The sequence below is a fragment of the Cydia pomonella genome, chromosome 15, assembly GCF_033807575.1.
Source record: "Cydia pomonella isolate Wapato2018A chromosome 15, ilCydPomo1, whole genome shotgun sequence".
Lineage (NCBI taxonomy): Eukaryota > Metazoa > Arthropoda > Insecta > Lepidoptera > Tortricidae > Cydia > Cydia pomonella.
In genome coordinates this window covers 14,883,257-14,895,901 of record NC_084717.1, presented here as the reverse complement: position 1 = coordinate 14,895,901, position 12,645 = coordinate 14,883,257, and the positions used below count along the sequence as shown (strand labels likewise).

The following is a 12,645-nucleotide window of genomic DNA, read 5'->3' as shown; positions in this document are numbered from 1 at the left end:
GCGTATACACTTGCCTTAGGGCCTGTTTACATATTTATGAGTGTTTAGTACGATTGATGTTCGAAATGACATTGATATGTCATAGTTTTCAATTGTTTGGTTGAATTAAATGTAACGCCCGTGTTACAACGCTATATGCAACATTTAATAACTGACTATAAAAAGTAAAAATTTTAAATTAAATATATTTTTTGACAATTAACTATGCCATTTAGTTTCCTTAAACGTACTTACCCATACCCAGTTAATGGAATTCAATAAAAACACGGTGTATAGTTATTGAGCTAAATGTTTTCCATTCATTCATTCAAGTCGTTGTCTGTATTGCTAAATGTCGTGTCCGGCATAAAATCTTTTGGTGATTTTTTTCTCCATCCAATCCTGTCTATGTATTTCTTCATATGGCGCTTGGTTTTGAACCTAGTTCGCTCATTGGTTTTGATACTTGTCACTACGGCGGTTGACATCCACCCACTAAACTTTTTTAACTTCTCGTGTAGTTTGGTAGTATACTTTGTATCTTTAGGTATTTAAAAGTAAACAATTTGTACATTTTCGGGTGGTTATAAAATTTATTGGCAACCAAATACATAACCCCGTCTGGATCTGTGACTGAACGACCTGACTTTAACCTACATTATTTGATCATGTAATGTTTTCATCTACCATCAATCTAGATTTTGTTTACTTTTATTGAAATACCTAAAGATACAGAGTACAGGTAAGGATAAGTTAAGTAGGTGTAGGGGTTCTCGCTTGGAGTGGTGTGGACCTGGAAGTTCTGCTGCAGCTGCAGCGAGAGCTCGAGGCGCGCGCGCCGCGCCCGCAGCAGCTCCAGCAGGTAGGCCCACAGCCGCAGCACGTTGTCGCGCCGCGCCTGCACGCGCTCCATGTCGTGGTACCTGGCGGACGGACACGAGTGATTACCACATCAAACTACACACATTTTCATCAAAAACAGAATCACCAAATAAAACTTTAACCAATCCGATATCGGTTGTAAAAAAATATCCTCTTTCCGAGATGATTATTAATGTAACCTATGCCAATCGCATCATAAAAATCGATCGACACACCTCTTCCGTCAAAATTGTCTCTATAGTTTTGACGTTACGTTTGGAACGTACGACACAAAAATATCTACATGATTGCCTGCTATACTATGCAAACCCTTCCCGTAGTCGGATAAAAGAGTTCCTCATACATAGGCAACATAATATCTTGGTCCAATGTATATTTGCGTCTCATATTTTACTTAATGAGAGAGTGAGACACAATGCACATTGGACAAAGAAATTGCACAGGTGAAATACCATCCTAAGCGACTTACATTGTCGCCAAATTCAAGCGAAAGTTGTCCTAAATAACGACTGGTTTTCAATATACTTTTGTTAAATGAAAGCGTCAAAATTCTGCATGAGTGTTCACCTCTCCGCCTGCAACTCTGAACACACGGCGACGACAGCTTGCACGCGTTCCTCGTACGCAAAGATATCGGTCTCGATGGCCTCGTGTTTCTTAGCCGCCGCCTCCACGGCGGCCAAGTCGAAACCGAAGTTGTCCTGGCTGACGAGACGCTGGTTCTCTGAGAGCCAGGTCTCACGCATCTGGGCTTTGCGGTTGAATCTGAAAAAAAAAACCGGTATAGATTAGTGACTTCACTAATAAAGAACAATTTCAAAGTCATTAAAAGGCACTAAAAACCTTACAACTCTATCAATAAATTCTACCTCACCAAGATCTTTCCTCGTCGACTGCAAACTCCCTCTTTAGAAATGTTGACCTTACTTCATAGTCAACAAGGTTCAAATTCACCCAGTAGCAAAGCTGCTCAAGTTTCTCCTGCCGTATAAGCAGCTCTCTAAGCGCAAGTTCTCTTTCGTGTTCGAACTTCTCAAATCGCTCCCAGACGCGATTGATGTCATTAATCATCTCACCCCATTCAGGAATGTAAGCCTTACGATGCTGACAACAAGGTTCAAACTCACCTAGCAGCCAACTGCTCAAGCTTTTCCTGACGGATAAGCTCCTCTCTAAGCGCGAGTTCTCTTTCGTGCTCAGATTTCTCAAGTCGCTCCCAGGCTCGGTTGATGTCGTGAATCATCTTGCCCTCTTTGGGCGTGTATGGCTTCTGGTTGGCGGCGCGCATGCGCGACTGCAGAGTGAATAGAAGCACCTCCAAGTTGCCTTTTTCGACGAACCTAATAAGAATGGGTAAAGATTAGGCCATTGTTATTGAATTATGGAGAATATAATGTCTTAAGTGGAGTTTTCATTAAAACCAACAATGCTTCTAAAGCAGGTTATTCCCGGGTTATTCACATTTGCACCGTGGTTGATATTCACTGAGATTACTGAGAACAACCCAATATTATCAAACAAATTATACACAATTAGCATTTTGCCGAGGTTAGTATTATTCGTATTGACGATTTTTTTTCGATTGTATGCCTTAGTCCAGGTTCTGTTACTATTTAAATCCCAATAATGTAAACCAAACTATTGAATTGATGAAACGAAAAGTCATAATGTTTTTGCTAGAACCGTGCACATCAAAAGGAAATAGTATCGCGACTTGGTTGTCAAGCTTTCTGTCAAGTATGCTATTGGTTGTGCACGGGAGTGATGTTGTAAGCCATTATCATCTCATTATCTTTTAGGAACCCATCACGCATTTCGCAAATAGCCAAAAATATTGAGTCAAATCAAAGGTCTTACTTGGGCGGTTTCTCGACCGTGCGGTAGTTGGCGAACTGGACGAGTTGTTGACGAACGCCCTCCAGCGAGTTCGCGAACGTTCGGTCGCCCAGAGCTTCGATCGTGCGCTCGATCCATTGCAACAGGTCACTGTAAAAAGAAAAACATTGATTCGTTTACCATTAAGTACTACTCATGACTGAGGATAAAGAGCACGTTTCATTAAGAACAATCAAGATTTCAGATGTGCAATGGAAGAAGATCGAACAAGAATTAATCTTGCAGTATGAAATGACGCCCTTCTTTGTTCACATGATATGAGTTCATTCTAAACTGGCCCTCGAGTTTAATGCCGACGATTTATGGTGGAACATTGGGTGACTGGATCAACTGATTCGAGAACGACATGACATGTGGTAGCCTGACAAACGAAGTTGGAGACAAATGATACTGAATCGGCTTGATGGTACGTATCTTTAGACTCTTGCCAGCGAGTGCGAACCACCAGATCAATGAAAGGGTAATTTTAAAACGTTGAGGAAGTATACTTTTGTTACTAGTATCAGATTTCACTAGCAAACCCATTATCTCAGTATTTCAACAGATCAGGTTACAAGGAAGGTTTCTTACCTGGTGAGGGTCTCGTACTCCTGCATCATCTTGTCGTTCTCCATAGCGATGCCGACGACCTTGCCGATCCTCTTGCCTTGCACCGTCTCCTGCTTCAGCTTGCTGAAGTAGTGGTAGTAGGTTACTACGTAAGTGATGATGGACTTCTCATCGGGGTGGTCGACAGCGATGTCTGGAAACACAGATCATTTATTGATATCATACAAGAGACGTAAAACCAAACCAATAGGACGATTAGCAAGTGTTGTCGAAATATATTTATGGTCCAGTCTAGGTCATATCTAAACGTTTTCGTCCACCTTATTAGTTAAGACACGTTTTTGTTATTTTCAGTTGTTTTATAGAGTTTCCCGACCACTACCAAATAACCGAAACTTTCTCAAAATGTAATGACTGTCAAAAAGTGACCAAAAGAATTAGGCGTTCAAAACGCTCGAGATAGTTTTGGGTTTTGTTTATAAGTTTCTCATTTCTTCTTAAGGGTGGTATACCACCTGTCCAATTTCTGGGCCCAATATGCATTGCGTCTCACTGTCTAAGCAAAATGTGACACGCAACTACACATTCGACCAAGAAATTGGACTGGTGGAATACCACTCTGTGGCTTTGGTATATTTTCTATTTAGGATACTTCAAACTTACGTAGTTAGGGAATGGTAACCCTAATCAACGACAGCATGGCTGCAAAAATATTTAACTTTGAAGCTTACCTTCGGCATCAAGCAGTTTGGTAAGTCCAAGCTTATCCTCAGCAACATTGAACGCATTGTTCAAATTATGAATAGGGTTGCTTCTGTGCAGCTTCTCAAACTGAATCAGGTCCGGTCTGTGCTTGTGTATGATGGCGTTAAACGCCAAACCGTCTCGCCAGGAGGTCGTGAAGTTGCGAACGTTCACGTTATTGTAGCCGGCGGTCTTCATTTGACACCATAGCAGTAGGGCGTCTTTAGCTGACTTGGTTTCTTTGTTATCCGTTTCTTCGATTGTAATGTCTTGGATCTGGAAAATAAATGTATCCATTAGCAAATCAGATATTGATACAGCAAAATGTCGACATCCCAGTAACCTTTCGAACCACGCAGTCGCGAGCTTTAAGTCAGCCGAAAAATCTGCCTTGAACGTTTAAATTTAAAATTTAAGCCTACCTAGGGAGTCAATGGCTTTGGAGAGGGATAGCTACTCGTAGGGATTTGATTATCCGTGTTTGTTTTGACTATTAGGTACCTAAAAAAATAAAAGCTGTCGAGACCACAAATATATGCAACTTTAAATTATTTTTTTATCCGAGTCGTAATTTCTTTGCTCGTTGTAAATTGTATTGTACAGATTTATTTTTAATGTTTTACTCATATCCCGCTAAGTGGCGCCCAAAAACCCCCGGTAATTATACCAAAAACAAACAATTAGTAATGCATTCCGTTTTCGAACGATCATAAGTCTAAATATAAACGTAATGATATCACCGCACCTATCGGGATTCCAATCCTTTTATAGGACTACGGATAGGTTGTTATTGGTACACTTGTTGCGTAAGGGACAACTATTAGAGCTAAGTCAGTATAAGATAAATCTATTGCTTGATTCGACATCAAGTTTTATTTTTAGGTCGTACCATTTAGTAGTTAATGTAGAATTATATCGTTATAGGTAGTGTTATATCTATTAAGTTTAACTACCGACTTTAATTCATTCTCAATATTCTCATCTCATGACATTAAATAACAAAATAAGTTTTCAATTATTTATAGTAACACCGAACGCTGTATATGTTAGATGTTTGTATTTCTATAAAATTCATAAGCTACTAAGGAATGCAAACACATGAATGATGCAAGGAATGCCAAGTGCATTTTGCTAAGATTATCATAGTATAATTAATTTTACAAGATGATACGCAACTAACCCCTACTGGGAAAGGCAGGGAAAGAGGGAAGGCTCTTTCCCGCCATTTTTCCTATCCAATTCACACTCCGCCACTCTTTACAAAATGTATCAATCGTCCCGCCATCTCCGTTTTGGTCTTCCTCTGCCCCGAGATCCATCCTGTGGGATCCTGTCTAAGGTTTAAAACCTCAAAAATCCTGGACACACCGATATGTGGATATAGGCACTGTGTTTCAGAGTTGTTGCTTTAAATTTTAACCAAAGATTTATAAAGTCCCAGGCTGAGCCTCGGGTTCCTTCAACGATGTCGTGGGATTCGTGGGACCCTATGTTCTCAAGATGCACGCGCCGCAAAGTGTCAACGTGTATGAACTGACCTGGAACCGCAGGATGATGGTCCAGATGAGGCCCAGGCTGAGCCTCGGGTTCCCGTCGACGATGTCGTGGGACCCCATGTTCTCGAGATGCACGCGCTGCTCGCGGAGGAACTGCAGCGCTTTGTCAACATTTTCAAGGCAGTGGATTCGCATCTTGCCTTTCGTCGGACGAGGCTGCAATAGAAAAAAAAAAAAATTAAGTACAGTCAGCAATCAATTACATTTCCAATTTATAGTTTTAACAGACGCTAAAGTACATAAAGTTAGACAAAGACCAAGCTAACTCTGCATTTGCCTAAACAAAGTGTGTCAATACTGTCAATATCATTTTTATTGTCGAATTTCTATGTATTTATTACTTTGTTCTGTTCAAATTAGTATAAATTAACTTATACGGATTCTAGCGTGATATATCCACATCCATCTTAAGTTTGGTCCAGAACTATTTGAACTATTATGAACTTATCTGAATATAAAACCTGTACCATTTTGCGTTGAAACTCTAGGTCTATGGGGTCCCAGCGCACACAAGATTTTTGCAGAAATTGCGAAGCGTCCGGTTGACGTAACTCGTGACCGAAGAGCTGGCGGCTTCCTCGCTTAATGTATCATCATTGCGATACAACAAGGAAATCCCCCAGCACTTGATACAATGCCTCAAGGGCCTATTTTAGATTAACGTAGTACAGTAATATCTCTGTAGGTATATAAATTAAATTAAATAATCATTTAATTCAGGCACAACCCATATACGTGTAAACCCAAAAAAACCTGTAATAGGTTGCTATGAGTTCAACCTATCAATTATATAATCATATTAATGTCTGGAAGATCGGATATCGTATCACATTATGATAATTTGCCCAATTCAATTCATGCCTTTTTTACATGAGGTTTTTATTAAGTCTTAAGTTAAGAAGAATATCTAGCTAAGATATCCTATAACAATTGTTTAGACTATACTTGCATCTAAAAAGTGCATTTTATTGTCCATTGTACAATTTGAATTAGCATAATTACTGCTATACGTTTTGCTAATGTAGACAGCTGAATTAGCAATAACATCGTCCTGACGTTGCTATGTTAGTCTAAACATAGTGCAGACCGGTCACAATCAAGTATTTACGATACTGATTTATATATACTGTAGACAGTTAGGTAAACCGTGTGTTCCTGTGTCTCTTGATTAGAGTATTTTAACAAATATAAGCTGCATTAGGATAACTTCGAAAATATAGGAATTTTGAAAACTATAAATATCTACTAAACCAGAAGCCCTTCATATAGTTCATGCCATCCACGATGACGCGCAGATTTGTCAAATATAACCTTTAATAACATGATATTACGAGTCAAGGCGCGCGTCTGCGTGAATGACACCATGTATACTTTGGCAATACTAACGCTACTGCAATGGTTACCAAGGCCATGTTTACTGTTGCTACTGCAGAAAGTGCTTCTTATTTATTAGATATTTGTAAATATCAAAATTATCCCGTTTTCGAAGTCACCCCAATCCAAGGTACAGTCACGTCTGAAAACATTGGACACGATCGAAGTGCCAAAAATATGTATACACGACCTTATGGCCCATATATAAGGGTAGTGTATACATATTTTTGGCACTTTGTCCGTATCGATATTTTCAGACATGACCGTACAAAATACAATAACCGGAATAGTATTTATGAAAAAAAAACTTCAGAATAAGTCGTATAAGAACACTATTTAATTTTTAAATTAATGCATTCTTAAGAAGTAACTTTATATAGGTTTGGGTTCTTGTACAAAGCCTAAGATTACATTATATAATTATGTACCTCGTCGGACCTAAATATATTATATTGTATGTATCATTTATATTTTATATAAAGGCTATAAAGCCCAATAATGTAATCCGATTATTTGGTAACAAGACATGTTTGGGGTTTCCTGTAACGCTAATCCGTCACAATTTTTTAAATATAGTAGGCTTCGTCACCAGGTAAAAATGGTAGATAGTTACAAATACATATGCTGTAGTATGTAATACATGACTACAGATTTTAAAGTTTAAGCAACTGAAATGGGCGAATGCGCTCTCAGATTAATTGGTCCCATTCAACAAAATTATGCGAACATTTAACGGTGACAGACTGTGCAGACCCTTAGTGAAATTAGAACTTTAGTTTTTTTTTGTGTTTTTTATACTACGTCGGTGGCAAACAAACATACGGCCCGCCTGATGGAGTTACATGCGCGTTGCCGACCCTAACCCCCCCCCCCCCCCCTGGCAACCTTACTCACCGACAGGAACACAACACTAGGAGTAGGGTCTAGTGTTATTTGGCTGCTGTTTTCTGTACGGTGGAGGTACTTCCCCAGTTGGGCTCTACTCTAGATCTAGAATGACATACACTGGCTGTGCCCTACCACACAAAGCGAGATGACATTCACAATGCCCATACCTCTCTAATCTTTTGGATGTAGTTTAAGGACGTACCCGGGTCCAACAGTTTAACTATTAGGCGTTGAAATAGATACGCATTTAAATCGGAAAGCGCATATAAATGAGATAAATTAAAAGATTTCTAGTAGATGCTATGATTTAACGATATTGTCAGAAACTTGCTCCGAATAAATTGTTATCAGTGCATATTATGGACCAGTCTACCCACTACTTACGTACGGAGTAATTTTTTGGGGCAATTTTGTTGATGTTGACAAAACATTTATATTGCAGAAAAGAAAACTACTGCCTGCGCCAAATCTTGGGATTAGTTGTCAAGCGGACCCAGGCTCTCATGAGCATGGCAATATAACGATAACGCTAGGAAGAAGAGAAGAAAGATTGCAGAAAAGAAGCTTAAAAACTGTTTTTAGAATGTACAGTCACGTGTTTAGGGAGAAGCGCTTTTTGACACTTACCGGCATTTATATATTACAATGAAGCCTATTTGTATAAAATCACCCTGAATATTTCACAAAGAGCTAATGCAAAGAAAATATCAAATCACAATATAAGTACAATATGTTACTTCGGAGAACTAGCATCTTAATATATAAAAAGCACGTTCATATCTACTATTAATGTTTTCAATCATCTGCCTAACGAAATAAAAAGCCTCCAAGGAAATACTTTTAAAAGATGCTTAAAAATTTTTTTAAGAGACAAAGTATTCTATAACTTAAAATAATTTTATAACTATATAAACCTAAATTTATATCAAAATAGTAATAGTTTTAATATTTAATCTTGAAACTAAGATAAAATATTAAAACCTAGTTTAGGATAAAATAAATTGTATGCTCGAAAAGGGTAAAACTGTTGATACTCATCAAAAAATGTACCTAGTTATATTCTTGTACCTACACAGTTTACACAATAGTTGTTTACGATACAAGTGCAGAAAATAGGAAATTCGCAACGTGATAAATTAAAAAACTATCGAAGTAAGTGTTTTAAATCGACACGAGTTGAAAATTACCTATTCGCATGTGTATTGTACAACGTTTTACAGTACATATGGCTCTTTAACGTTTGGACATATGCACAGAAAGTGCTCATTCCCGCACGCGTGCGAGAAAGTAGCACCATATGTAATGTAATAAATATTTCTGATTTGTGAAATAACCACAGATGCCCAGATCACTTACCAGCCTCTCTCCAGAGAGCACCTCTAGCAGTTTGATGAGCATCTTCCCGTCCCGCATGTCTACGTAGAGGTCGCCGATGCGGTTGCCCACGCGCACCAGGTGGGAGTTCACCCATTTTTGGAAAGTCTTCTTCTGTACGCTCTCTCGTTCGTCTGTTGGAGAAGAACATAATTAATGAATACGTTTATTTATGGTTAATTTGAGAGTAGGTCACGGTGCCTGACTTTCAATTGAATGTGACCAATGCAGCAGGCAGTAGTAGAAGAATCGATTGACGATCGACGAAATGTGATTGGTTTATTCCTGTGAGTCTTCAGTCCATTTTGCTTGTCTCTGTCTAGGAGAAAAAAGCAAGAGCAGCCTTACTCCACAAAAGTTGGGATTTTTTAGAAATAAATACTACTTGGATGACACTGGTATTTGCTTAGCTGTTCACCACCCATAGAAACCCCAAACCATTTCTCTCAGAAGGAACGACCAAGTTAATTTCGAAATTACGTAAAATCAGAAAGAACGGACCTGTCAGCCCGTAATCATAATGAAAATGGACGTAATAGACGTTCATTATATATTAAAAGTAGGAAACAATGTTGACACAATAACCGCCAGTGGGGTCGGCCGCGGCGCGGAGACCAGATGGGGTACTCCTCGACGTGTTCTGCCGGCGGCTGCATCGCGGTAACAGGCCTGAAGCGGTGTAGGGTGTGGTAATCAATATATGAAATGTTAGATGAGGATTATGTTACAGGCCGTGGCCTGTGGACCGGAAAAGGTGCGAGATGAAAGGGCTTTATGCGGAAATGTCACAGGAATTTAAGAACCTTTAAGGTAAAAATGTGAAATAAAGATTTATCAATTCATCAAGGACCTGTTCGCGTCGGGTTTAATTTTCTGGTAAAAGGTCTTACGACAGAGTCGGTGGTCACTAAGGAACCACTGACATTTTAAATTAGTAGAAGTCGTCCTTACTGGTCAGAAACATATAAGTACATTTTTCCTCACATCACAATAACGCGTTCATCAATCACTAAATATTTACGTTCTTATTGGATTGACGTCCTAAAAACAAACCAAACATGGTTATCAATACACCTAAAGACCTACATCCATACACAATGATAACACCGTTCACAAACTAACCTCTTAGCTCACAGACCACTTTATCGTAATACACCTCCAGTCCAGGAACCTCAATATTGATCCCTCTTTTAATCAGATCATAGCACTCTGTAGATGTCATGTCATCAGCACTGGGCCTTTCAGCCAACTGAGCACACAGCCTCCGAAGCAACGGGAAGAATTAGAGCGACTAAGAACAAACTGGTTACAGGGACATTCGATACCAATGCTCCAGATATTGACAACTTTAGGTCCAGTCTAATAACTACACTAGTTGCACCACTCAAGAGACGTTGGATTTGTCTACGCGCGTGTGGAAAAATGAGAGTGCTCTTGAATTTTTAGATAATTCTAGTAGTATCGATAAAGCCGTATCAGAAACGGATGATTTGATGGTAAACGTGGTTGTGTTTTTGTAAAATGTTTGCTACTTTTGAACTTGGTACAGGAAAAACGGAAACGGTGGCTTCAGCAGATAAGGGAATACATATTACTACATATTTGCCTGCTTCGGTTTATTTTAATACTTGTAAATAAAATATGACGAACAAATTAATAATTCAAACTCAATATTATTATCTACGAATAGGTACTACCAGTTTCTGATGATTCAATATTTTCGTAGTAAATAATTATTTAATGGTAATTACTACAAACAAGATTCTTACATAATTACTCATGAATGCATTACGACGTTACTGTTGAATGAATAGTCAATACTTCAATAAGCTGTAATATAGAAATATTAATACCAAAGACTGGCACATAATAAACACTTATTTTCATATATTAAACATTCATTTCTGCACAGTTTGTTGAAACGTTTATATTTCAACGCCATCTAGTGAAAAATAGTTACATCAACCTTGTAACGTAACAAATTGTTATTGATTAGTAGAGACGAGTTTATCAACTGAAGTAGATGTCGCTGTGCGGTGCGATGAATTTTCGTGAATGAATTGTCGAACGTCAACTTTTTACAACCAGAGTTATCGCATAATCTGCAGAACTATACGCGCCATATACAATTCCACATTAGCGGTCAAATTCGAAACACAAATTTGTCTTCGCATGTATTACATCATTAGGGTAATTTCATTTTTGACTATGCTAAGCTTTTTTTAAGGTCCTTTCATAAATAAACTTTGCATTAGTAGTAATGCTTACATTGTTTACTTTTGTGTGTTGGTGTGTATATTACAGCGCCGAATAATTCACGTATCTGTTACTTTGACCTGGCCTTCGCCAATCCTTGCGGAAGCATCTTTTACCGCCTTCTCTTCTCTTCCACTTTAAGTAACAAGCAATCTTTTTTGGGCTCAAATTGAATTTTGAAATATAAATATTCTTTATTATGTATACGTCCCTTACGATATATATTATACGGTTATCAGTTGCCTTCGATTAGTTTCACAATCGCTTATCTTGGTGCAGGATAAGCAAGTTCGCTGACACAAATACTAATGTGTCTACGCGGTTGTTTCCAAGCATGAACTGATAAACTCACTTATGATAATTAAAGTCGTATATACTTCATCCATATATTGATCTAGGTTAAGCACTACGTGTGCTAGAGTACACATTTAGGCCGTAGGGTGCCTTAGTCGAGCCATTGTGATTCCTTTATCATCATCATCAGCATATTACATCATCATCACCATCATTTGGTCCACCTGCCATCACTCTACAATATATATTAAGTGTTGGATAAAACTTATCAAGCAATACTTCTAACGGAGTTCTTTTAAAATTCGGAACAACCACAATGTATAGCTTGCATCATAAGTTATTGCCTATCTTGCCTACTTTCATATGCCGAGTTTCTTGCCGGTCCCATATACCCTACTACAATTTAGGAGGGATATAAATATTCTCAGGTGAGCTGTAGGGTTAAGGCCGGCGTAGCTTTATTTGACGTACATAAGTCACGTTAATATGCCTACTTGAAAAATAAATGATCTTTATCTTATCTTTATTATAGACAGGTATATGTAGGTTTCCTTATATATAAAACAAAATCATATTTCGTACAAGTCTTAATAAATTGATACGAGCCGATATGGCCTAAGAGGATAACAACATTTTACTACTGCACAAATTCAATATAAGCCATCTGCATAATAATGTCACGACTAAGGCCCCCAGCACGCTTAAGGGCATTAGAATATGTAGTCACGATACTAAATTAAATTTCCTGCATGACCCCTTGCTGCGTTATTATGGGACTTTAATAGAATGTAGATTTTAATAGCCAACTTACTATGTTTATTGAAGCATAAATTAATAGGGACTTAGGGGGTTA

The 12,645-nt window shown here is 38.3% G+C and overlaps 1 protein-coding gene across 1 annotated transcript in view; it reads right to left on the bottom strand.

The window, feature by feature from the left end:
* Nucleotides 1-12,645, bottom strand: part of LOC133525964 (spectrin beta chain) — a 75,163-nt gene that overhangs the window by 32,046 nt on the left and 30,472 nt on the right. Inside the window, exons 3-10 of the mRNA XM_061862410.1 lie at nt 9,225-9,376; nt 5,589-5,762; nt 4,038-4,326; nt 3,328-3,499; nt 2,719-2,847; nt 1,989-2,201; nt 1,429-1,626; nt 773-902 (exon numbers count right to left, since the gene is read on the bottom strand). Of these exons, the coding sequence (XP_061718394.1) occupies nt 773-902; nt 1,429-1,626; nt 1,989-2,201; nt 2,719-2,847; nt 3,328-3,499; nt 4,038-4,326; nt 5,589-5,762; nt 9,225-9,376 (1,457 nt within the window). The remainder of the gene's footprint in view (nt 1-772; nt 903-1,428; nt 1,627-1,988; nt 2,202-2,718; nt 2,848-3,327; nt 3,500-4,037; nt 4,327-5,588; nt 5,763-9,224; nt 9,377-12,645) is intronic.